At 42.5% G+C, this 26,639-nt stretch overlaps 2 protein-coding genes across 2 annotated transcripts; one reads left to right on the plus strand and one right to left on the minus strand.

Moving 5' to 3' along the window:
• The first annotated feature begins 5,023 nt into the window (after positions 1-5,023).
• On the plus strand, positions 5,024-22,060 carry hpcal4 (hippocalcin like 4). Its single transcript, XM_077008691.1, has 4 exons — positions 5,024-5,163; positions 21,108-21,283; positions 21,490-21,705; positions 21,845-22,060. The coding sequence occupies exons 2-4, from the start codon at positions 21,122-21,124 to the stop codon at positions 22,040-22,042; spliced, it is 576 nt and encodes a 191-aa protein (XP_076864806.1). The 5' UTR covers positions 5,024-5,163; positions 21,108-21,121; the 3' UTR covers positions 22,043-22,060.
• On the minus strand, positions 11,078-25,483 carry LOC143516343 (uncharacterized). Its single transcript, XM_077007894.1, has 4 exons — positions 25,404-25,483; positions 22,273-22,325; positions 15,694-18,749; positions 11,078-11,120 (listed from the first exon to the last, which is right to left on the minus strand). The coding sequence occupies exons 3-4, from the start codon at positions 16,707-16,709 to the stop codon at positions 11,078-11,080; spliced, it is 1,059 nt and encodes a 352-aa protein (XP_076864009.1). The 5' UTR covers positions 16,710-18,749; positions 22,273-22,325; positions 25,404-25,483.
• Positions 25,484-26,639: the final 1,156 nt, after the last annotated feature.

Genomic DNA, 26,639 nt, shown 5'->3' on the forward strand with positions numbered 1-26,639 from the left:
ATTAATCTGTTTGAGTTCAGGATGTATTCAGGGGTCATCTGTTTGAGTTCAGGATGTATTCAGGATTAATCTGTTTGAGTTCAGGATGTGTTCAGGGTTCATCTGTTTGAGTTCAGGATGTATTCAGGATTAATCTGTTTGAGTACATTTTCAGGCCTTCTAAGGGTTGTGAAAAGTAGCAGGCAATTGCCATCCCCAACAGAGCCCTTGCCACCCCCACTGCCACCCCACTGGAGATGGTCATTGTAAGAGAATATATGTGTTTCCTTTCATTCATCATTTGTATATGGACCCCTCTGATAAAGCCTTTGGCCACCACTTGAAAAGAAGTCTAGCGCCACCACTGGCGGGAAGTTGTCAGAGGAACCCAGAGAAGTCCTGGACACAAAACAAACAGACATACAATAACTGAGAGAGGAAAACTGCTCTCTCTCTCTCTCTCTCTCTCTCTCTCTCTCTCTCTCTATCTATCTATCTATCTCCTTCTCATTTCCCCTTTACATTTACTGTCTCTCACTCTATCTTACTCTTTTCTTTTATTTCCCCTCTCCCCTCTCTTCTTTCTACTCTCTCTCTCTCTCTCTCTCTCTCTCTCTCTAAGGGATATGAGGAGGGAAGGTGGAACCTGTAGGATAGTTGTCACAGGCCTTTTCTTTGCCCTGGAGGGCCTGTGTTGTTGCTATAGCAACTGGGTCAGGACTGCCACATCCAGGGAGACAGAATGTGAGTGTGTGACAGGTGTGTGAGGAGGAGGTGAGGGAGGAGAGAGGGAGGAGAGAGGAGGGAGAGAGGGAGGGGGGATGCGGAAGGAAGGGAGACGGGGAGGAGAGATAAAAGGGAGGGTTGCTGTGGAATCAGCCACAGGGGTCAGGTTCAACCTGTTTGTTCATAACACACACACACACACACACACACACACACACACACACACACACACACACACACACACACACACACACACACACACACACACACACACACACACACACACACACACATGTTACAGCTCAATTAATGCCCATTGGAAAAGTACTGCTGCTGCAATTACCACAAAATATAGTGCATTACATTGTATTACAGGAGAAATGTAAGAGTAATCTGTAGTATAGAATACAGAACGGACAGGCATGTTATCACACAAAACACTGCTAAACAATACTCCAAGAGTCAGGAAGAGGCTGGGGCAGCATTTGGATTGAGCGATAATAAGAAGCAATTACATTTGACTACTTGGAGATAGTTGGGAAATAACAACTTGTTTTAGGGAGATAAGAGATAGTATTAAATACTCCAAAATACCAAATTGAAAAGATATAAATCATGATTAATTGTGCAATTATCTAAATATTTTAATCACTTGTGTGAAATCTGAATGAATACTTAATGAACTCCAAACTCAGTGGGTAATATCTCCACAGCAGGAAGTAGGACATGTTGATGGCAGTTTCTGGTTAGATCTTAACACGGCTACAGGTCCTGATGATTTAGTACCCTTATATACATATATACAGGGCTTGTTCATCTAGTGCCCTTAACACGGCTACAGGTCCTGATGATTTAGTACCCTTATATACATATATACAGGGCTTGTTCATCTAGTGCCCTTAACACAGCTACAGGTCCTGATGATTTAGTACCCTTATATACATATATACAGGGCTTGTTCATCTAGTGCCCTTAACACGGCTACAGGTCCTGATGATTTAGTACCCTTATATACATATATACAGGGCTTGTTCATCTAGTGCCCTTAACACAGCTACAGGTCCTGATGATTTAGTACCCTTATATACATATATACAGGGCTTGTTCATCTAGTGCCCTTAACACGGCTACAGGTCCTGATGATTTAGTACCCTTATATACATATATACAGGGCTTGTTCATCTAGTGCCCTTAACACAGCTACAGGTCCTGATGATTTAGTACCCTTGTACATATATACAGGGCTTGTTCATCTAGTGCCCTTAACACAGCTACAGGGCCTATTCATCTAGAGTCCTTAACACAGCTACAGGTCCTGTGGATATAGTTACCTTTGATCTAGTGCCCTTAACACAGCTACAGATCCCATTGATCTAGTGCCCTTAACACAGCTACAGGTCCCATTGATTTAGTGTCATTAACACAGCTACAGGTCCCATTGATTTAGTGCCCTTAACACAGCAACAGGTCCTGTTGATATAGTGCCCTTGTGGGCTTGTGTATTTCTTTCATCCACTACAATAGCTACTTTGCACAGAGAGCTTGAATTTGAGTACCTGTGAGTACATTTCTGGATATGAATGTTCTACCATGCATTAGTCCAATAAGTTTTTTCTGCTTTTCACTCCAGTGAGGGTTTTGTAAACATCCCCCACCCCCAGGTGATAAGGAGGTAGCTCTCTGAAATATCAGGGGTCCACTGCAATTGTGTGAACTTCAATCATTCTGGTAATGTACTGACTAGGCACTGCTAATGATGAGAGCAGGAAGTGTGAGACTGGACGTGATGGTATTGCCAGGATGCAGAAGCCAACAGCAGACAGGGCCAGGCACATGAGACACGCTCCCTCCAGACAATTTGACATCATCATCACTCTCTGCAGGTCCTTGCCTGGCAGCTGAGATTAACTGCTTTCATGTCTTTAAGACATCTGCATGCGTGGGTGTGTGTGTGTGTGTGTGTGTGTGTGTGTGTGTGTGTCGGGGATGATTACAGAATGACAAATGGTATAGAATTGACAAGCCCCATTTTCTTCATGGTAAAAAATGTCTCAGTTCCATTAGCGGTGCACATCTACTAAACTGATTCCAAGGGTCCAGTAATGGTACAATCCATCCATCCTACCGACCGACCCTATGATATAATTCACAACAGTGAACTATGCTCTACAACATCCAAGTTAATATTGTTGGCTGTGCTTCTGAAAGCAATATCAAGGTACTTCTTACCCTTTCTCCCTGATATTTCCCAGACCTGTCCCTGGACGTCTCTGTCTTTGTCTCTCCGAACGTTAGGAGAGATACACCCACCCACACCACAGGTGTGCATAGCACACATTTGCAGAGCTGTGGACCCCAGCACGTAGTCTGTGGTCTCCACCTCTCCTCCACTCTGCTCCACAGAGACGTCAGGGCTGCCTACAGTGAAAGTTTGGCAACTTTTTTTTTCGAGCATATGTTCTGTTCTTTTAACTCTCATATTCAGCTCAGTGTTCAAAACTTCTGTTATGATTTTCAGGTTGCATTTACATTGTCTCATACAGTATTGTACAGACTGCTTAAAGCATACATTCATATTTCTCCAAATTCATTCTGCTATTTTCAGTGACCTTGCTTCACAACCTCTAACCAAACCCAGTTTCTGAGCCAACTGTTTTTTTTATCATGCAGTGAGCAAAATGGCAAACCTTGACCTCAGCAGGAGGGTCAGATGCAGACGTTTGTCATAATTTGATTAAACATTCTCTGATGTAAAAAGGAAAAAAAAAAGTCTAAAGGTCAGTGTGTGAAGGGCTGGGAAAACCAAGGTGGGTTGCCAGTGCCTTCTGTCTTTATGTGTGGACGGTCAGATTTGCACCACCTCCTAGACCTCACACAATCACACATCTCCCATCGACCCAGTCCTGATGCCGGTTCTGTGCTCACGCTCTCCGCTAACTTCATTATTACTACTCATAATTAGCTGGCAGAACAATCTCCTCTAGATGCTAATTAATATGTTTTCTCTGTAATGGAGGGCTGGGGTACACTGGACATGTGACTGCAGGGGTGGGGGGGGGTGTGGGTGTTGCCCTTTCAGATGGGAGGAAAGGTCGTTTAAACTGGAGAACAGTAACTCTTATTGCAGGGGTTTGGTGGAGAACGTGCATGGTTGTGTGTGATGAAGCCATATATCTGAAGCTCCGAAGCTTAGTGTGTTTGGTGAAGTTAGAAGGCCCTTTAGCAGGCTATATAAATGACACTTCTGCAGATGAAGCTTCCCTCAGTGCTGAGATGCATTAATTTCATCAAATGTTCTTTCACAATGTAGTTATAGGCTTTCTTTGGCTCATGAGTCTGGTTATGTATTCCAGCAGGAGAATGCCAGCCATAATGAAAGTGAGCTGGTTTTTTATTTATTTATTTATTTTTTTTGTGCAACAGACCACAGAGATGTACACTGCTGTCTGTGCAGGAGGTGTTGCTTTCTGGATGTGTGCCATGTGTCTCGCTCCCGTCTCATAATCACAGGAGGGTGCCGAGGTCAAGAGCATATGCAGGAACAACGAGACATGGCGCATGTGCTGATGTGCCCATCAACCCAGCTTCCACCGCCAGAGCCACGGTGAACAGGCTTGAAGGTGAGGCCGTGCCCCACTCACGGAACCGCCTGCACCCGGGTGGCCGAACCTCGGGCCGGTAGAGCGGGGACGCACGCATCTTTCCCGACACCCTGTTATTAGGGTTGTCATGGTGCGGGACTTGACAGCTCATTAACTGATGATGTGTTTATGAGTCTAAACTGCACAAGATTCTTCTTGTCCATCCACCTGGTTTTTGAGGAGCAATTTGTAATGCAGATAAAAAAATTATGCTTACTTTTATATGGTGGAGTCTATAAAGATTTGAACCAAGGACCATGAAGTTGTCTGGATTATGAATGGGCAATTGTGACATAAAGGCTATAAGGACTGCCTTACAGTGGCATTGAAGGATCTGATGCAGTAAACGGAGGTAAACGTAAATCACAATTTCCATGCATCATGCAAACAAATTCATGGCTGACAAATTGTAGATGTTTGAATTTCGACTCTGAACAGTAAAGTTCCTATGTACATAAACAACTGGAAACGGCTGCAACAGTCTTTGCGAGCCGGGCACAAGGGACGGGTCCGTTAGCCGCTCACTTCGCCGAGCCTCGTTTGACTGACAGTTCATACCAACCAATTGACGTCGAAGGCAATGTAGACGTTCGCTGGCTCCCTGAATTTTATCCAATCCGAGCACGGATGAGGCGGTCCTTACGCAAATGTGGTGGCAAGGGAGACGCAAGCGCTCCATTCATTATCACTGGCCAAGGGAGGAAGCAAGTCTGTAACCGTGGACCGTGATTCTCCGTGAAGTACCGTTCACGCGTTTAGTCGTTAAGCGGATAAGTGAAATACACTAAAGACCGTTTACCTCACCAGAAACACTTGGGTGAGTCATCCACACCTCTGCTTGCAGCTGTCCTAGCTTTTCACGTGTGTATTTCTTCTGTTGGGTTCATAAAAGGCTGTGATTAGTAAACAGTAATGAAAACATCAAAGTAAACAAAAAACTGGTGTATTTTATAACGGGTCATTTTTATCGTCTAAAATCGGTCGTGCCATTTTCTTCGGTTTGTCTCCCGTCACTTTTTCCAAAAAAGAGCGCGTGTGACGTCGCAGGTGCCGTTATGTCATTTGTTAGGTGATGTGTCTGCTTACATCTGCACACATAGAAGTCTGCACATCACACTCTCCTTTAACTTTTTTATATAAAATGTTTACAGAGTACCACGGCAAAATAGTTGGTGTAGTTTATATTGTGATTGAATATTCAATAAAGCAATAATGCATTTGCATTATGCCGTTTTGGGGTTCGGGGATGTTTGCAAACTCTAGATATCAACAAAACAGAAGCAGCTGGTAGTTTGTCGTATGTCTTTACGGTACATATATAAAGTTGTGTAAAAATGAATGTGTAATGCGCATAGTGGCTCACTGACTGGAAAGTCAATGTGCGTCAATGTTGTGTCTGCGCTTCTCCGCGCAAGTATGAGTGTTTACGGTCTTCAGATCATTAGATTGGAAGATAGTGTGCGGATATGAGTTCATGTGTTTCATGGCTGCTGCCCGTGTATGCATGCTGAGACTGCTCTTCTCGCCAAAGGGCAAAGATGACTTTTGACCACTTTATGTTGGTTTGAGTGAAAACATTCAGAAAAAGGGTCTGTAGCACTTTGCAGTGCGGCGCACTGGTGTGTGCTGTATCCGTGCCAGTGATGTCCTGGGGAGGTCTCTAGGCATGGCTGTGGGAGCTCTTTATAGGCAAAGCTGTGGGAGCTCTGTACACCCTAGCAATTCAATCCAGTTTATTACACTGAAGTTCTGACATCTGAAACTGGTGATAAATACCAAGAACCTGGTTCATTCTCTGACAACAATCAAAATAAAAGCTATTGAAGTACAAAGGCAGGGAATCAATCAATCAATCAATCAATCAATCACTCACTCACTCACATGCGCGCACACACACACACACACACACACACACACACACACACACACATACACACACACACACACACACACACACACACACACACACACACTTGTGTATTTGAGACACAAAATCCTAGAAACTTTGTTTACCGCAATTTTTATGGACCGACTCTAAAGTGTGTTTACTGAATCAGCAGTTCACATCGTTTTGGTTCAAGGTGCTGATGTGTAAATGGTCTCCCATAAGTGTATTAAAACACTATTAACTGTGTGACGAAGTTATGTAAAAGTGTTTGTTTCTTTAGACGTGTAGAACAGAATCCACAGTTATTTCAGAATACAGAACACAGATTCTTAAGTGGAAACAGAAGTGACAGGGCAGTTAAAGTGTTGGCTGAGCTCCGATTGGTGGGGCTCAATTAGGCTGAGCTCAGATTTTTGCTATTTTAATTGAAGAAGATAATTCAAGAAAATAATCTCAATAGAAGGGGCCTTGTGTTTCAGCAGCATAACCCACTACATGGAAAAACAAAAAAAGAACACATATCTCTGTTTGGTTATTCTTTATTAGGTCACCAGGGTATGTGAATATCTCACATTCTTCTAGTTTAGTTGTTGCCAATTCCCAACTGCTAGCTGTGTCATCTCTATTTCACAACAGCTACCAGCACAGGAGAGTGACGAATACCATTTTGTTCTTCTGTGCTTCTTAGAAAAAAAATAAGCACTTTTCTTCTTCTGCTTCTTCCAATAATGTGAAACTAGCCACTGTGTCTGTTTTGAGCTGCCACATATGCTGACCAACAGGATAGATCCTGTATTCTGTATATGTTATATTTTGTCTGACCCTATATTCCGACAGATATGTTTGGTTAATATGACCATGATCTATAGGGAGAGAACTTTAGGCCTTCTTCCCACCCTGAGACCAGAAACCATTATACTGTCTTGGACTTTTGGAAGCACCTTAGAGAGGAAGCACTGGAAAGCAGCAGCTTAAGCGAGCTTAATTTTTGCACAGTGTTAAATATAGTATCTCGCTGTTTCACTTTCAAATTAAAATTTCCAGAATGAGATGGCTTCCTTCCAGATGTGTCCTTTTCATTTTACAACCTCTGAAACAAATGAAAGAAAAACCTCCTTGTTGTAAGATGAAGAAGGCAGATTTGGAGCATGAATGTGGATACATCATATTTCCACGCATTGTGTCACATCTCAGCACCAGCGTGATGGACCGGTCACTGTGCCGGCATCTTATATGTACGAACGACCGGTCCTTCCCGGATATCCATTAGTCAGAGTGAGCACAGCTGTGTGGGCTGCCCTGCGGAAGTGCTGCTGGCCTGGAGCTACATGCTGTTCCTGTGGACTGGAAGCAGGTTATGGATGGTGGGTACAAGCTCCCTACATATTCCACCGTCTCCACTGAACATCTCACCCACACACAGAACCACCACCCCCCCCTTCCCACCCCAGCTCTCAAACCCAGACAAAAGAAGCAGGTGTTCTGAACCAGCTGATTGATCATCCACATGCGCCGTTTTTCATGAAGATGGATGACACATTCAAAATGGCTGAGCTCAAAAAGGTGCGGACCGTCATCGGCTCTTCAGCAGGACTAATCAGACGGCTTTGGGGGACGTTGGAGTATGATGGGAAAAAAAACACACACACAAAAAAAAGATGGCATGTGTGAATAGGAAAATGAACGAGGGACAGTTCTGTTTTTTCTTTCCTCTGATAGGAGCCTGTTGGTATTGTTCTGTTATTCTTGTCTAATGGAAACCAGAATGCCCACCCCCACTGCTTTGCTCCATCGCCTGTTTTGAATGTGAATGGGTGGTGAGTGGAGTGTCATAATGCTGTCACATACATTTAGCAGCTGGAGTCATTGCCTGCTGGCCCAGGCCATGCTTGGACATTGGATGTAAATCATTCCGTGCCATCACCAAATGTGTTGTGGCACAAGGATCTGGCAAGTTCAGAAAAACAAAAGATGACATGACTAACACAGACTAGGACAGCCTATGGCTGGCTGGCATGACTTCCACCTAATGTGTTGATTGGGTCTCAGTAATGAACAAGGTGTTATTTCCACAAAGTCGCCTTCCATTAAGCTATAACATATTGATTAACAGAAACGGATTTTAGATACACATTCTTTTACTATTTACACAAGTGTCTTTGTGAGGTTACATTGATGCAAATAACCTACTTGTCCTTTTAGGTGGAAATTGCCATAGCACTCTTGAGTAAGTCATAATTACATTACCAAAGCCCATGAGTCTAAACTTTCTTCTGGAACTTTCCTTAGGCATCAGGTGCAAGCCAGCTGTTGACTGGGATACAATGAAATCACTGCTGTGTCAAACAGTGTTGATTTTTTTGTTACTGAAAACTCTAGAGGAGGGGGTGTAGTGTAACTCTAAGGCACGTTTAAGTAGCCGCACTTTGCTGTCTATCTTGCTAGATCATCTGCTATCAGACATTACCTGTAATCCTTGATGCTTTTGTCTTGGTGTCGTACACCATGTGCAGTAATCTGAGAGACGGTACAGTACCAGAACCAGTTTTCCTCATTACCCTCTGCCCCAGGGGTTTAGATGATGCTTCAGTGCTAGTTGTCACCCTTGGGGCAACTAGACTGTTTTGGAGTTCCCTTATGCCAGCTTTATTTTGCCAGGATATCCTCAAGAGCAGCTGTAGTGTATATTGTTTTTTTTTCTGTACCTTTGAGATGCTGACAAAATAAGATGGTACAGTTTCTAAATGACAAAAAAAGGGATTTAATTTTGAGAGAGTGGGAATAGAGGTGCAGCAGCTGTGGCTTACAATACGCGGAATGTATGGCAGACTGTCCTTGAAGCAATAAAGTGGTGCATGATGACCAAACACACCTTGTCCACAAAGGGAATTCCTGTGTACCCTTCCTGTATTCATATAGAAACAGCACTTGTTTCAGAGGATGTAATTGAAAATATTGTCGCGAGGCCTGGGGAAATCCACCAAGGTCGAGAATAGCTTTGTGCAGTTGTGCATTGATTTCAGGCAGAGTTTCACATTTCTGACATGAGGCTAAGCGTGTTTGCTGCAACAAGGATGCGACTCAAAGTCTCGCGCTGAAGTCATTTGTTTGTTTTTGACGCGCTCCTCATATGGAACCAGAAACAGCAACCAGCTTTCTGACTTCTGTTACTGACTTGCTGTTGCCTTCGAGGTGGTGTGTATGTGTGTGTTTGTGTGTGTGTGTCTGCATGCGTGTGTGCACATGTGTGTTGGTTTGAGGGTTTCTCGAGAGTGAATACCCACACTCAGATGTCTGGCTCCAGAAGAAATACTGGTGGGAACATTAAGGTTGCATTATTGAGATAATTGCAACTCTGTTCTTTTAATCAGGCCATTTCTTCTGTTATTTACAAACCTGTTTTGTATCTGTTCTTTCTCACCCAGTATACAAAAGCGTTTGGATTGGAGGAGGGGGAGGTCTGATAGGTCTGGATCTTCCCCTATGCCTCTAGATAAGCACGACTGACCTTTATCTCACATATCTCCAAACAGCTGCATTATTTATGTCCACTATTGGGTGTTACGCTTCACGCACCAGTGGAGAATTTCACAGCACACATGTAATTTAACATCCACGAGAAAGTTGCTCAGAGCTGGGGAATCTTTGCCCTTGGTGTAGTGCATTAGCAGTTTTTTAAAGCCCCATGTTTTTTGATAGATAAAATGATATCATTTCAGCTCTGAGCCAATCTCATTGTTTAAGACTCTTCCAGTTTGGCAGAAATGACAGAAGTGGTCCATCACCTGGAACTCATTCTTCTCCAAAGAGACTGTGATCACGATTGCAGTTTGAGTAATCGTCCCTCCTTCAGGCTTCGTTTTCATTCAAGCTTGGGTCTTCTACCAAAGACCTGGGAGCTTGTAGGTCCTGCCTAGTACATCCTGCATCAGACTCGAGACTTGGGTGTTCTTGGTGTATGTTATTGGGTTCTGCTGGAGCCCTTGTCCCAGTTTGGGGATCACATCGTGTTCCAGGTCTCATGGGAACCACTGCTGTCTTCATCTTCAACATCTTTTCTAGATCAACATCTTTTCTTCTTTCAGCCGTTGGTAGTTCCCTCTCCTTGTTCCTGATGTTACTCTTGCTTGGGGTTTGCTTCATCTATCACCACAGCCCCCTTCTGCTGTTTATTCATCACAACTGTGTCTGGACAATGTCCGGTCAATAAGTTGTCAACAGGACATTCAAGTCATTTCCATTTTCCAATTAAATTTATTAAATTACACTTAATTACACATCACATCATTTCTGTGTTGCCAATACTCAGGATAAGAGAGGGTGAACTTGAATAGATATTCATCTCACTCCCTTGCATTTAGCTGGCTTACATGTGTAGATAACATGGGATGAAGAAGATGAAGAACTGGCACAATTTTTTAATTAACACTCTCATTAATATATTAAATTACTGGTAGGAAAAATGACTGTATTTTTCATTTCTTCTGCACCCATCCATTATTCTCTCTTATGCTCTTCCTTGTATTCTGCCACTTTGTAAGGCCTATGTTGTTTTATATGAAGGATCCATTAGAAGAAATGTGAAGAAATGTGCTCTCTCATCTCTTTGTCACACCCTGAGGAGACCAGCTTCTCATTTTAGGATCACCCAGGCCATTCAGGAGGAGTAATGAGATGAAATAAATACGTTTCCATGGACGTCTCTGTGCCTGACTTCCCATTTGCTGTTAATTTCACTAAATTTTGGGTGAGAATTGAATATGCTAAAAACAAAAAAAATTGCAATTCAAGAGTTTCATATTCTATTATTTTAGTATGTTTTATCTTGTTGTATGATCGTCTCTTAGATGTTTCTGTCCTGTGGAGGAAAGCGATGGTAGATGACCCTGCAAATTTACAAAAACAAGAGAAGATGTTGGGCTCTCACAGAAACATCCTTTTATCTTAGCTTTTAACTGTGGTTCATGCCTTAGCTTTCTTCTCTGGGTCATTATTGTTTACTTTCAGACATGAACCAGGCAAACTCTTTGTTAAACAGTTTAACTTAGCATGGTTGGAAGAGCTTGAGTGTCAGTTTTTATGTATGTGTTTATCAACCACAAGAGAACATATGGACTTTCAGGAAAAAAATACACTATTCAAGAAGTAGCCAGCAACAACGTCTATTACAGGTCTATTAGGTTATAGCAGAGACGACTGGGAGAGCTGTGCTGTTGCCGGACTGCTTCTTAGGAAAGTGTTTCCTGCCCTTTTTAATAATCACCTTACTCAGAATTGTGCGATATTCCATTATTTAAAGTATTTGCATGCATGGAAACAATGCAGTTGGGGTTATGTTTTGAATTTCCTAAACCATAAAGCATTTAATCTTTATTATGATACGAAACACCCTTATTACAGATGAAGGAGTCAGTCTTACCGCGTGTGTACAGACTGTGACACAAGCACGTTGACAGCTACTTGTTCTGTTGCCAAGACAACTAATTATTATTCAGTAAACCTTCGCTAGCATTTCTAATGCATACCCATGCCACTTAACATCTGCCCTCGGTGTTTGTCTGAACGTTGTTGGAGGATGTTTACCGACACGGATGCTTCACCTCCTGCTGCACGCTTGGAACATACGAGAGAGTTTGTGCATGTCCGACAAGGCTACCTGCATGCGTGCTGGAAGTTTGGTTCTGTAACTGTAAAGGTGTTTTGTGAATGCCGCTGTCCTTGCAAAGCTTGTCCATCATGTCAGGTGCAGCGATGCAGTCTGTCCAGATATGCAGAGATGGCCCCAACCAAGGCTCATTCATTATGAATTAGTTTATTTTTGTCTCGGTGACAGTGCTGAATGGAGTTTATTGAGTCCTGTTATAGGAGAGAAATATATATTTTTTCTGTGTATGTGAGGTACACCTCTGCTTTATTAAAATGTATTGATTATGTGTTTTAAACAGACATACAGTGTTTGGCTGATCAGAACGTGGAGTTTTTACAACCGTGAATATGTATAAAACAGCATATTTTCTCCCTTTCACAATGGAAGCGTTAGTGCCCCCCTCCTTTCCTGCCTGTCTCTTTGGGTGTTATTCTGTGGAGTGTGCCCAGGAGGTGGGGTCTGGGTTTGCGTTGTGTGGTCTGAATGCCTGCTGTTGTCTTGCTTCCCCTGAAAGGTTTTTGGTGAACACGATTCCAGCAGCTCCTGCATGTGAACGTCATCTGCACCTCTCAGGGTCTGCACAGCGTGACTTCCTTAAAACACTGTGGCCCTTAACGCACTGTGTCACGACTAAGGAACACGGCTGGCCTTCCCTTTAAGCTCATACATGAATACAATGGCACAAAAAGCACAGACCAAGACGGTGTTTTCAGAGCCAACAGGGGGTAACTTCATAACGGACCCCAAACGGAGTCATGCTGACTTTTATTTTTTAGTCACCTACAATGGCGAAAGGTACCCCGCCCCTTTAATTCAATCTATTTTAAAATTTCTCTTTCCTGTTCTCTTTCTTTGTCTGTTGTGTTGTGTAGTGGAATTAATTCACATCAATTTGCCAGAGTCCACACGTCCCATGGCGTTCGGCAGCTCTTAAAACGAACGCTCACACCACTGACATTGCTGGAATGTCAAAGACGTCATGGCAACCACATGGAAAGCTATGATCTATGGATCCATCTGGGTGAGATGATGAGGAAGAATGAGGAAGGACACAGCAGTCCTAGAGCCATGAGGTCCACTCCCGTTGTCATTAGTGAGGACAGCATTTAGAAGTAGTTTTTGTTCTCAGCATCCCGCAGAAAAGGATTAGTCCACAATTGACAACAGATAAACAATAGGTCCATCTCTAGTTATGTTTCTATCAAAAGATAACCATTCAAGAATAATTTGAAATTTTTTTGGAAATATTTAGAATTAGTATGCAAAGTCATACTATAGAGTTCTCCTCAAGATTGCCTATTCCCGAAGATGTACCCTCCTGCGTCTAATACCCTGCTCCTGGTAGTCTGAGGGTGTTAAAATCCCTAATTAACTGGATCAGGTATGTTGTATTTTAGGTGCAATCGAGGATGAATAATAAGTCCTGGCGTTACTATCCCCTTATCTCCATATTGGCTTCCATACAAATACTGTGACATGATGTTATTGTAACACACTGGTGCATCACCTTGAAGAGTCTTCACTGTTGTCTCACCTTGACTGACTCACTTGTTTCCCAGAATCCACCAGTAGTCTTGGATTTGTGCCAAGTTGAGCTGAAGCCATAATCCATGCTCACTACCCAATAATTATCACTTCTGTACCGGCCTTTGGAAATTACAAACTGAACGCACCATTTCATTCTTCTTTGCATTGTTTTCCCTCCCAGGTGTCACATCCCTGCATGTATGCAGTAATCTGACAAAGAAAATTGCTTGCAATTATTGGTCAATGCCATTGGCATCTCTTGCAAAAAAATAATGTGGACCTGACTCTGTGGCTGAATAAAGAACTTGTAATGCAAACAGTACACAGAACATGGTCATCAACACACATTATACATACATTCCTTGTTCGAATCATATAAGATTCAGAAATTAATAATTTATGTGCCTTCATACTGTGCTTCTTATCTGTTCATTTATGGGCCTCTTGCCCTGCTTCCCAGAGCGCAGCAGTGTGGCGGGAGGCTGCAGGTTGACTCTCCACAGGACAGTAGTCAATTCTGAAACTGAATCTAACCCTGGCCATGTCTTCCATCTTAACTGGTCACTCCTACACTGGCTTCTATGTGAGCCACATGTATTACAGTGTTACTGCCAGTCAGTTTGCTGGAACTCTCTACCCTGTACTGAATAAACATGATCTAATAAGCTACAGATTCATGCGAGTATTTATCCATAAAATTGGATGGGGACCTCGCAAGATCATTTAAAACCAACAACTCCACAGCAGTTTCACTATTGCTTGGAAAATGTATGAGCAGTTAAGAGTGTGAAGTGTGAGATCCACATGAGGATTCTTAAGCGTCTTTGCATGCCCCTAACTTGAATCTATTATCCTGTCACTGAATAAGAAGACGCGAGCCAAATCAATGCCATATTACACTATTACACTTCCTCTTCCTGTGTTAGTGAAGACACTCACGTACATAACCTAAACCACATTCTGTATTCATTAAACAGCAATTGCAGTTTTGCTGCTCTTAATATTGCAATATCTCCATTGAACATTTTTGAACCAAAATAGAAATTCCATCCTAATTCAGCAGATTAAAATGAAACAAGGAGCGTGAACTGAACAACGCAAACACGGAAATGAAAAGGAAAACAAGACATGAGGGGCGTTGCCGTGGGAACCGCAACGCCAAGGAGGGGCTGATTGTGACAGGTGTGTAGTAGCTGAGAGCATTCAGACAGTCTGGGATTATCATACATCTACCTCTCCTCACATACCACATAAGTGCATTGTAGCTTCTATTTAGGAATCTGCCAATTACCAAGACACATTTTAATAATTGTTCACATTTGCTGTATTTACATTAAAGTTTATACAGTAATATATGTTTACAATACATTTCATGATTAATTTAATTCTGTTCTGTTGATGATAACACATGGACTGATTTACTGTTGTTCATACCTCTTAATTTGAAAGTCCATAATTTTGTGTTTAACCATGTGACGCTGGGCGGCGGTAGACGGACGAGACACAGAATCCGTACTTTAGTGGCAAACGTCACTTTAATCAACATATAATATTGCGCAATAGCGCACGGAGAACAGAGATACACACACAACGTGTAGACTGTAGACAACGACGAGCACAGGACACTGCGCGAGCGCACATTAAATAGACAAACCACATTAACCCCAGGTGATTACGAGACGATTCACAGGTGAGACGGATTATCACATGACATAGCCATCACCACGAAATATCCACAGACGCAGACGATGCACGTAGACTACGTAAACACACGCCCAAAAGGGAGGGGCCGGGGTCCTCAACGTGACAGACGCCCCCTCCAAGGGCACTACCCGTCCCGGGGTGCCAACAGGACCGAGTGCCCCGAACCCACGACGATGGGCGGATCCGACGCGCTCAGTCCTGCGTCTGGGAGGTGACTGCCCTTGGTGAAGCGTCCGCCACGGACCGCCTAGAACACCCTCCCTGGGAAGACGGGGGAAAAGACGGAAGACACATTAAACGGAACGTTCACAAACACACAAACAGGCACGCTCACACACAGTGGCACAAGAGGGAAAAACGGGTTTGGTACACAAAGGGGAAGACTGACAAACACGGGAACACACACACACGACATGGGCGCCAGGCCTCGCGCCAGGAGGAGAGCGAGCAGGGGAGAGAGGTCCGGAGCTGCTGGTGCTGCAGGCGCTGCGGTAGGCGGTGCTCCTCCTGCCTTTGCTGCGGACTCTCCGCCAGGTGCAGCGCGGCGGGCGGACGTGCCAGGTGCAGCGCGGCGGGCTGACGTGCCAGGGGCAGCGCGGCGGGCTGACGTGCCAGGGGCAGCGCGGCGGGCTGACGTGCCAGGGGCAGCGCGGCGGGCTGACGTGCCAGGAGCAGCGCGGCGGACGGACTGACCGAACGGGCCGTGTGAGTGGTCCCCTTCGGTCTCCATTTCTTCCTCCTCTCCCTGGCTCCACTCCATGGGCTGCTCCGGGCTGCCACCCCGGGAGCAGTCCATATCACTGTCTCTGGAGCGAGCGGAAGAGGGCGTCCGCTTCCCTCTTACGGTCTCCGCAGACCTCTCTGAGGGGGGAGGGCTCTCTTCTTCCTCCGTAGTGTAGGAGCCCTCCTCCTCCTCACCCTTCTCTGCGGTGCGAGAGGGGCACACGGGCGGAGGGAGGTAATCCTCGTCCTCCGATTCTTCCTCCGACTCCGCCTCCTCCCTACCGTAGTCCACGGTGGAGGCGGAGTCCTCCGACGGAGGGTATTCCTCTCCGTCCCCTCCACCGTAGTCCACGGTGGAGGCGGAGTCCTCTGACGGAGGGTATTCCTCTTCCTCCTCCTCTCCACCGTAGTCCACGGTGGAGGCGTCGCATATAGAAGGGGGGTAGTCCTCTCCTTCCTGCTCCTCCTCGGAGTCCTCCTCCCCGAACTCGCTCTCCGGGGTGGACTCGACCGCCCCGTAGACGCAGGAGTCCACCCTCAGGGGCGAGAGGGCGCGTGCTGGAGAAAGGCGTCGTTGGCGCTCACGCCAAATCCGCACCGCCCCCTCGCGGAGCTCCTTCGCCAACTCGGGGTACTGCGTCCCCCGTGCCGCGGCCAGCTGGAAAGCGCAGACAGGATCCTGCTCCAGCTGCTCCTGCGTAGGCACAGCCTCCTGGCGCGGAGAGGAGCCTTCCTCCTGACCGGGGGTGTCCTCCTCCAGCTCGAGCACGCCCACCCGCAGGGGCGACCGCTCCCGAGATGGAGAGGGAGAAGAGCGGTGATGCCGCTTGCTGGGTTTCTTTCCCTTTTTTGGCTTTGATTTATAGCCCGGCATCTTTCACTTGGTGTCTCAGACGGCTCGTCGTTCTGTGACGCTGGGCGGCGGTAGACGGACGAGACACAGAATCCGTACTTTAGTGGCAAACGTCACTTTAATCAACATATAATATTGCGCAATAGCGCACGGAGAACAGAGATACACACACAACGTGTAGACTGTAGACAACGACGAGCACAGGACACTGCGCGAGCGCACATTAAATAGACAAACCACATTAACCCCAGGTGATTACGAGACGATTCACAGGTGAGACGGATTATCACATGACATAGCCATCACCACGAAATATCCACAGACGCAGACGATGCACGTAGACTACGTAAACACACGCCCAAAAGGGAGGGGCCGGGGTCCTCAACGTGACAAACCACATGTATCATAAAAAGAGACAGTGAAAGTAATAGTCACTCTGCTATGTTGCAATAAACTTAGATTTTGTATGCTCTTGAGAATTTATTATATTTTCAATAATGCCACACAAAACAAATCTGTAAAAGCATCAATTGACAGGTATCTGATAATAAAATTAGTTGTGAAATATAACAATAATCTTTGAAAATACCAAGAAAATGTGTTCTGAGTTGTATGCTTCAGCCGATTTGTATGAGGTAATCATGCCATAAACTTATTGAACATGAACAATGTAAAATTAGACGTAGCTGTGAAAAATTCCAGAATCATTACAACTGTATATAATGTATGATTGTATATAATGACAGTATATAATGTTGGTTATATAATCAATCTAAAAGAGAACATTCATAGTTTTCTTCACAACTCTGATATAGTAACTTTCTCTAAAGTAATTCATTAATCTCAGATTTACAAATATCTATATTAATCCAATTTGGTGAGATGAGACAAAATGTCAGAGACATGCAATATAAATTACAATTCAGACAGTAACGTTTATTTTGGAAAAACCAAGAGAAGCCATGCTGATTGATTTGTTAAACACCGTTGGACCATCAGAATTAAGGATTTGTCATTTCCATTGAAAATGCATTTTAATACTAATAGATATTGCATTAATTACATATCTGTTTGCATTGCCAGTTATTGCTATGTAAGCAATGAAATTAGGAAATTCAAACTTTAGAAGACCATGTTATGTTTTCAACATCTTCATTTTAATTTATAACCTGGTTCCTCCTCCTTATAATTCTGGCACTATTACTCTTGAGGACTCATTTTGAACTCTATTCTTCTTTATGTACATAGAATAGTATTAATGTTAACACACACACACACACACACACACACACACACACACACACACACACACACACACACACACACACACACACACACACACACACACACACACAAAACATCCAGGCATACATTCTGTTTCTATTAAATTTTTGCCTCTTATCTACAGAGTAATAATACAGCTACAAAAGGGTCACAGGGTCTGATTCCTGTTCAGTTTTCGGTGTTGTAGATACCTGCACATTTCTGTCACTTTTGGTTTTACCCTTTTGTTTTTCTCTTTTCTCCAGTGTTCTTATTCTTGTTGCATTTTCTGTTATTTGTGTTAATGTGATCGTTCTTTAAGGGATCTAATTTTTGAATAAATTAATACTAATAAAGTCTTAATCATCCTCCAAAGAGGCAGTGGAGGTGACCAGTAAGCAACCCAAAACAAAACATAACAAAACAAAACAACAGTCCAGCAGGGCCAGAGTGTGGTGCTGGATGCCTCAGAGATAATGAGTCAAATCAGGATTTTACAAGACATCATTATGCTTGCTGAAAACCAAATATTACACTCAGTGTCTGAAACATCATACCGTGGGTGGAGTATGGCTGAGGAAGATTGCTGTTTATTGATTGGTTAGTAGAGCAATACAATACATTTTGCTTGTGAGTTAAAGTTTATGTGCTTGTCAGATGTGCACTGATATCAAATATGCAAGGAGCACAATACCTGTTTAAGGAGTCGCCGACCAGTGAAACCTGCACCCTCCTCAACACTGTACTGGACGGGCATGTCATCTGAATATGGCGTGTGCTCATGAAGTGTGGCCCAACCTGTTATTATACAGCAACATTTTTAGTGAATAAATAAAATCAGGCTTGTTTGCATTGAAATTATATTCAAGGAACATTTAAACAAAGCACTGCATTCAGTGTGTGAATATGAAATATGAAAGAATATAGAAAATCAGGGGCAAATAAATTACATACACGACAGTGCAATATATGAGTGTTCATCCCTTTGCCTGCTGATAATTTGAGTATATGGAGGTAAGTGAAGATGGACTAACCCATGCTGTTCTGATGGTGAGAGCATTCAGCCATTATGCTGGGCTTTGACCATTTAATTAACTAGCACCCGAGAGCAGGGGCAAGAGCTCTTTGGTTCAAATTTACTGAAAGTTAAACAGATTCATAACAAATATCACGAAGCTCAAATTTCATTAGATTCTTAGACGTTCAATTACAACCCCTTGTCTGCAATAAACCAATCAGAACGACACGTGGAGAAGCAGGAAGTGACAGACCTCAGAGAGTTCCAAAAAAGGTCAAAGGGAGAAAGAGTGGAATAGAGTGAGACGAGGAGGTGGAAGACAAATGGTCAACTCTGATTAGTCACTGTGATCACACCTAAATGGCCTCCTGTCAGTAGGAGTGAAAGACGCTGTGGGTAGCTGCTTTCCAGAGCAAAGCCTCTGATGAACTTGGCTGCATAACCATTAGTGCGTTCTCCCATTAGAGCTTCTCGTCAAGTATTTAGACCTGTTAAATATTTAATAAACTTTAATAAGCTGAGAGTCCAGGTAATGATTAATTAGAACAGCACCTCATTTTTCAAACGCAGCAAAATAACCATTTTTAAAGCTCAGAGTAATTTGAGGTTGCCAAATATATCTCTTGCTCTTATTAGAGCAGCCATGTTATATGCCATGTTAGAAAGTATGAGGTCACTGGAAAGACTTTTATACACGTTTCTAATGTGGTTTCTAAAGTAGGACTTTGATTCAAAGCAGTATCACAATTTGATGAAATTTTCAATTCTTTTACAAAACATTGTATGGGTGTGTTGTTACACTCAAAAACGTAAACAATATTTGACACTTGGAAATGAAACAACATAATTTTTCCTTAGAAATAAATGAACAAATTAAAATGCAATTTTGGATGTTGAATGCATGGAGGCTGTTGATGGCTGTGTTAGAAAAGATTACACCACAAAATATCAAAGAGAGCAGAAATGCAGAGACATATTACAATGGCTCAGCCCAGGACTGGGTAATCTGCTAGGCGGCCTTTGGCCATTAGAGGGTAATCCAGTGTAATTGAGGAAATGACTCCTGTTCTCCTAGCTACTGAAGGGCAGTTCAGAAGCTCTTCTGTTCTCAGTCTTTGTTAAGTCTGCTAGAAAAGGACATGGGTAGTGTTTTTGGGTAGACACCTCAAGAGCTTCATTTTGGGTCTTTTTCTCTCACTTTTCCCTCCAAGCCTCAATTTGTGCCTCAGGTCTCCTCTCAAGTTCCCTCAAGCCCACACTTAAGTCTGCCAGACGGGGGGAATTACTCTGACTTTCTTTTCTTCTCATTTTCTTTCCTTAGTCTGCCTTCCCTTGTATTAGGGCAAACAAATCTTTGGTCAGTTTGAGTTTTCTTTTTGCTCCACCATCTAGAGCATTTCAGCCTCCTTTCTCCTGACAGCCTCACTTCATCATGTTCGGCTTCTTGGATTGCCACTCTGGTGTGCTGATAACGCACTGGTTTGGTAGCCATGAGAACAGCGCTTCTAACCTTGCCTTGGTCTTTGGGTTTTCTTTGTGGAGGTGTTACCCAGGTCCAGCTAGTGCTAGGTTCTGGTTAGGTCTGGGATTGTTTTTGCTTTGGTAGCTCACCCAGCTTGCCTTACTATTTTATACTATATGTTTATACTATATATACTCTCACTTGACTCAGAAATGTTTGTTTTCTGTATTCTTTCACAGGATTGATCAGAGTCACAAAGCCAAATAATGCAATGGTGTTCTAATTCCATTTATATACTTATGCAATGAAATGACATTAAGATGATTACATCATCATGATTGTAAGACTTGAAGTCCAAAATGTGTGTATACAGTATATTTATATATATATATATATATATATATATATATATATATATATATATATATATATATATATATATATATATATATATATATATGTACATCTGTATCCCAATAGATAATGAGGCATTTAGTATTCAAAGGAATTAACATCAGGCTGAAAACTGAATGAAATTACTGTATTTTTCATTTTAAAAGTAGTATTATGTTCCACATCAGCTGTACATTGCAAAATAACTGTAATAGAACTTTGTCCTTCCTCAAGCCATAAAACCTTTTTACTGTAGTGTCTGGCTGTTTGTTTTCGTATATAGGGAGGTCACTAAACATGGGAAAGCATAACAGCAAGCTTGCTCCAGAAGTTCTGGATGACCTGACCAAGAACACAGAGTTTAACGAGGCGGAGCTGAAGCAGTGGTATAAGGGCTTCCTGAAGGACTGTCCTACTGGCATCCTCAACCTGGAGGAGTTCCAGCAGCTCTACGTCAAGGTAAGAGCGTCTAGATGGATGCCAGATACACAGCAGTGTTTTATAGTTCATCACTAAAATTGTTTATCGGCGCCGTGTAAAGGGCACTTTTTGAGCCCACTTGAATCTTAAGTGATTCTAGTAAGACAATTCTACTTCACATTACACCGGCTGAGTCTGATGGCAATTTAAAGGAAGTTGACTGGCAACTGTGTTGGCTGTTACAGTTTTTCCCCTATGGCGATGCCTCCAAATTTGCTCAGCATGCCTTCCGCACCTTTGACAAGAACGGTGACGGCACAATTGACTTCAGGGAGTTTATCTGTGCCCTGTCAATCACCTCCAGAGGGAGTTTTGAGCAGAAACTCAATTGGGCCTTCAATATGTATGACCTGGATGGAGATGGCAAGATTACACGCATGGAGATGCTTGAGATTATAGAGGTGAGACCTTTGTTACACTGATATGATCAGGAGAGCTGCTAGATGTTCTAGCTGTGCTAGATGCATTTTTGTATCAGTCTTTCTGCTTTCATCCTGTTTTTCCCCCCATCTCTTCATCTCCTTCTGCCGTGGCTCACAGGCAATCTATAAAATGGTTGGAACGGTGATCATGATGCGTATGAACGAGGACGGCTTGACGCCCCAACAGCGTGTGGACAAGATTTTCAGCAAGATGGACAAAGACCACAATGATGAGATCACGCTGGAGGAGTTCAAAGAAGCGGCAAAGAGCGACCCTTCGATCGTTCTCCTATTGCAGTGTGACATGCAGAAGTAAGAGAGGAGAGGGGTGAGTGACAGGGGGAGGGGTCTGCAGGGTAGAGAGGGAGGGGTGGGGTCAAAACAACTCATAGTGACTTTTAGAGACAAGTAGGTTAGCAGAATCTGGCATATAACGGGATGTATATGAAGTAAAATGTGAGAGTTAAAAATGTTCTGAGATTATCAAGGATACATGGCAACAGACATAGGTTGGAATAAGAAGAAGGGGAGAGTGAGTCAACCCACCAGAGTGATGAGAGTCTTTCTGCCCCCAGTTTTTGGTTAGTTGGTGAACTGTGCTGTGGGTCAGACAGTCAGAGCTAATTAGAAAGTGCAGTTTCACACGGGACACTTTTATAGAAAACACTAAATCTGTGAAAACATGCCGATACATTTCTGCAAAACGAAAGAATTCTCAAGGTTTCCTCATTGTTCCGTGTGTCTGAGTCGCAAACAGGCAATATGCTTTCTAGACAAAAAAAATTAATCACTGAACAGAAATGCATACGTGTCCTTTCACTGACATAACTATCATTTCTGTTTACCTAGTGGTAAACTCCATAGGTACAGTCAGGTCAGTGTTGTTGGATGGGTGGGTTTTAGCCATGCTGCAATAACCAAATATTCGATGTTTAAGACTGATGCTATCACAAATCATGGCCTTCATCAGCTGGTCTGAGAAAACAGAAAACAGAACTTAATGGTTATAAAAAAGCAGAATTGCCTGACACTTGTTTCAAGTCACTCTCACATAGAAATGAGGATAGCGGTACAGCAATCAGCTGTTTTTGCTAGACTGAACACTAATAATTAATTATATATGTACATGAAGATATTCTTAAGTATACAAACGTATACACATCCATATACTATGTAAATGTTAATGTTTCTCTAGCACTGCTTTCATATTACAGCAAAGTCACATTTGTGTTTAAACACAAAACTACACTATATATATATATATATATATATATATATATATATATATATATATATATATATATATATATATATATATACACACTGTATATATAATATTGGTCTATATCTGCAAGTTTGAAAGAGTATAGATTGAAGAAAAAACTATATACTGTGTATGGGAAGTTTTTGCATGTGCAAAAATGTGTGTATAAATGCTAATTTTTTTTGTTTGTCTGTGTGTGTGTGTGTGTGTGTGTGTGCACATGCTTGCATTTGTGTGTTGTGTTTGCATGTGCAAGCACAAGTGTGTATGTGTATGAATGTGTGTGTGGGAAAACAAACATCCTCAGTTTCACGTTATTCTCTTTGTTGTGGAAGCTGTCTACAGCGTCACTGGGAGTATTAAAGTGCTGTTTAGCTGATGTAGCCTTCACATTTCTCACTTGTCCTCTGACAAGAGCCACAATTCTCTGCATTCCTAATCACATCATATTTCTCTGCCTCAGTGTACAAGCGGTGCAGGTATCATATGAGATTAATTGTATTAATATATTGTCAGAGTGTCCTGCTTTTCTCTCTGGTGTAGTGAATGTAAACGAAGATGTAAGTCATATAAGTGGAGTCTTATTTTTTGCCGCAATATTCATGCCGCAGTACTTATGACAACATTATTGCACTAGGTAGGGGCAAGTACATCTGGTTTCATACTGCCACCCAGTGGAAATCTCAGCAGGCCAGCTATTCTAGACCAAGCCTACAATGAAGAGGATGAGGTCCAGTATGCTAACAGAAAAAGATTGTCCTCGCCACTTACTGGCAACCATGATGTATAAGAATGATATACAAGTCAAAACTGACTTCAGTTCTGCACTTCATAATGTCTCGTACAACCGACAAATGCGAATATGTTGAATATTTCTTTTGAGTTCCATAAACGTCTGGGGAATTTTCCTGGACACGGTTTAGACCAAGTGTTGTGTGGAAATGACCGTGTCTGTGAGGATTTTTAGTCTTTTTTTTGGGTGGGGGGGATTCACTTGTCTGATTCACCTTTCTGAAGACATGCTACATAGAGCACTGCTTTTTGAAGAGTGGCCTAGTTTTAGTAGATGGTTACAATTCTTAAGGATCACCAATGCCATGTTTGTAGATGTCACAACACATCACAGGATGTTTCAGCTGCAGTAGTATGTGGTTTCTCTGTGGAGCTCATAGCCTTGTGTCTTCCCTCACATGGCTAAGACATCCTGAGTCTTAGAATCACATTTTTGCAACATTGTCGCTTTAGCGCTGTTTAACAGCTCTGTTGACCTCAGCCTGGTTTCAGTGTGCAGTTTTCAATTTTCCAAATTTCCTGAATAACCTCAAGTCTGTAATTCCCTCATTCAATACGTAAATTCAAATGCTAATGCCAAAATAATGCTGCTAAAATTATCACAGCAAGCAGCGCACATTGAAAACCTACCCACACACTCTACGAGTGTCACCGTGCAGTGTGCGACTACTCTTGCCTGAGGTTGCCACGTAATGACGAGTGCCGTGCCTGTTTGTGAATGTAGGTAATGGCGTCCTGCCTGCTGGCACCCAGGAATGGATGCTTGGGCGCCAGATAATTCTGTTTGGAGACTTGATGTGCAAAGAGCAGCGTGTATGGAGGACAGCAGCCATGTGCAAGGGGCCTGATGGGAAAGGGGCCCCACCTGGAGTGGGGACCAAGGAGACTGAGGGATGCCATAAATGTCCATTCAAATGACGTGATACAGCCTATTTTTGGCACCTTAAAATATGGGAGAAATGCCATTTTATTTCCTACATTTCAGCAGAAATATTAAGACATTATAATTCCCAGTTGGTTTTGTAAAAATAATACTTTGGTCAAATGTATGATAATGAAAATGGTATTCTGATATATATATAAATACAAGTTATACATTACAATTTCAGAATCTGAGTTTCATGATCATTGCATTAAATCATTGCTTAGGAAATCCTGCTATATAATGTATATCCCATGGATTCAAACCTTAAAAGGGAATAATTGTGACCGGTTGTGCAATACATTTTTAATAATTTGTTCATTTGCTATATGTTCTGTATGTTTGGTTTCTTGTTTTATGTCACATTTTTTTCAATATTGTAATCGTGAAGCTCTCTGAACAAAGATGTGTTATTTTTGGTACGTAGAAATTAAACTTGTGGATGTCTACTGAGTTTCTGAGACAGTGCAATCTTTTTTCAGCCAAACTGTTCAGCCAAATGTATGATGATAGCTATCAATGACACAGCAACAGCTAAATCTGATATATCTGTCCATTATAGATGACTCTCTCTCTCTCTCTCTCTCTCTGTCTCTCTCTCTTTCTCAGAGACAGACAGACAGACAGACAGACACACACACACACACACACACACATACATACACCCCTAACCAGAGCATAGCATATTTTTGCACAAACCTGCACAGTATGAGTCATGCAGAGGTGATGATGTCTTGATGAATGCTGTTGTCATGGCAGCAGTGCTATGGTTGGGATACATCCCGTAGTCTGAGGATGTGTGCCTTTCCCTAGGGACACATATATACACTCCCCTCCCCCCTCAGGGACACACACACACACACACACACACACTCATGCAGGAGGGCGTGTTCTCTCCCCAGGGACACATACACAAGGAGGTGAACACACTCTGTGCCCAAGAGAACACAGTAACAGTTTAACACAGTCTACCTTAAGGGACACACACAGGTAAACGGACTCTTTCCCAGGGACATACACCAGCAATGTAACCTCTTCTCCTAGGTTTGCTACCTCTACTTGGAAATTTGAGATTTCCATTTTTGTTCTTTTTTCTTAGTCACATTTTCAGTGGCTTTATCCACTTTGTCCTACTTTTTATTTGTAGATATGCATTTGTAACAAATAGAATAATTACATATGTCACACTCCTTAAAACACTAGTCACTTGCTTGCTGTGTGTGACATCGTAACACATTCTCTTAATCTTCCAGATTCCATAGTCTTTCCTGTTAAGTTCGGCCTTTTCATTTACTGTATCATAGACATTGATAAAGATTTATTTCATCTTATATTTTTTTAACTCTTGACCTCCTATATGTGTGTATTGTCTCTTCCATAGATAATTTTAATGCAGAGACTCAATACCCCCCTAACAATTAATAAATTGCCTCTTTCATAAACATAATGGAATTATTGTAAAAGAAAGGACTAATACAGCTAACTGCAGCAAACATTAGTGTCCAATCACAACTTCACAAATCCTTAGTTATGATTATCCATCAGTTTACAGAGTGCTTTAACATAGTGTGGTGGACAAGTGTAGTAAATATATTGTGGTTTTCTCCAAAGGATTTATATACCAAATTAACACACAATTAAGCACATTGTTACCACAATTCCATGGCTATTTCAAACCAAACTGGACATGCATCTTCTAAGTCTATGTTTTACATATTTTTTTAATTTGGTGCAAATCAAATGTCCAGTGGATTTGCTATTACCAGACATCCTGTTCTCTGTAGTGTGTCGTGGAAATTTCCTGAAAATAGATGAGGACTCAGACATGGTTAAAAGAGAGTTTTATTACAAAAATAAAAAAGCATGAGAGTCTCATCTAGAATAAGAACTCTGAGGAGAGAGGGCAGTCCAATCTCCTTTATTCCTTTGTTATCA

The sequence above is a fragment of the Brachyhypopomus gauderio genome, chromosome 6 (genome assembly GCF_052324685.1).
Source record: "Brachyhypopomus gauderio isolate BG-103 chromosome 6, BGAUD_0.2, whole genome shotgun sequence".
In the NCBI taxonomy this organism is placed as follows: domain Eukaryota; kingdom Metazoa; phylum Chordata; class Actinopteri; order Gymnotiformes; family Hypopomidae; genus Brachyhypopomus; species Brachyhypopomus gauderio.

Excerpts from the sequence above, each read along its gene's own strand:
- LOC143516343 (XM_077007894.1), bottom strand. The coding sequence starts at position 16,709 with ATGCCGGGCTATAAATCAAAGCCAAAAAAGGGAAAGAAACCCAGCAAG. Across the intron at positions 11,121-15,693 it reads CGCCGCGCTGCCCCTGGCAC|GGTCATCTACCATCGCTTTC; the intron begins GTCAGCCCGCCG and ends GTAAATTTGCAG.
- hpcal4 (XM_077008691.1), top strand. The coding sequence starts at position 21,122 with ATGGGAAAGCATAACAGCAAGCTTGCTCCAGAAGTTCTGGATGACCTG. Across the intron at positions 21,284-21,489 it reads TCCAGCAGCTCTACGTCAAG|TTTTTCCCCTATGGCGATGC; the intron begins GTAAGAGCGTCT and ends TGGCTGTTACAG. Across the intron at positions 21,706-21,844 it reads AGATGCTTGAGATTATAGAG|GCAATCTATAAAATGGTTGG; the intron begins GTGAGACCTTTG and ends CGTGGCTCACAG.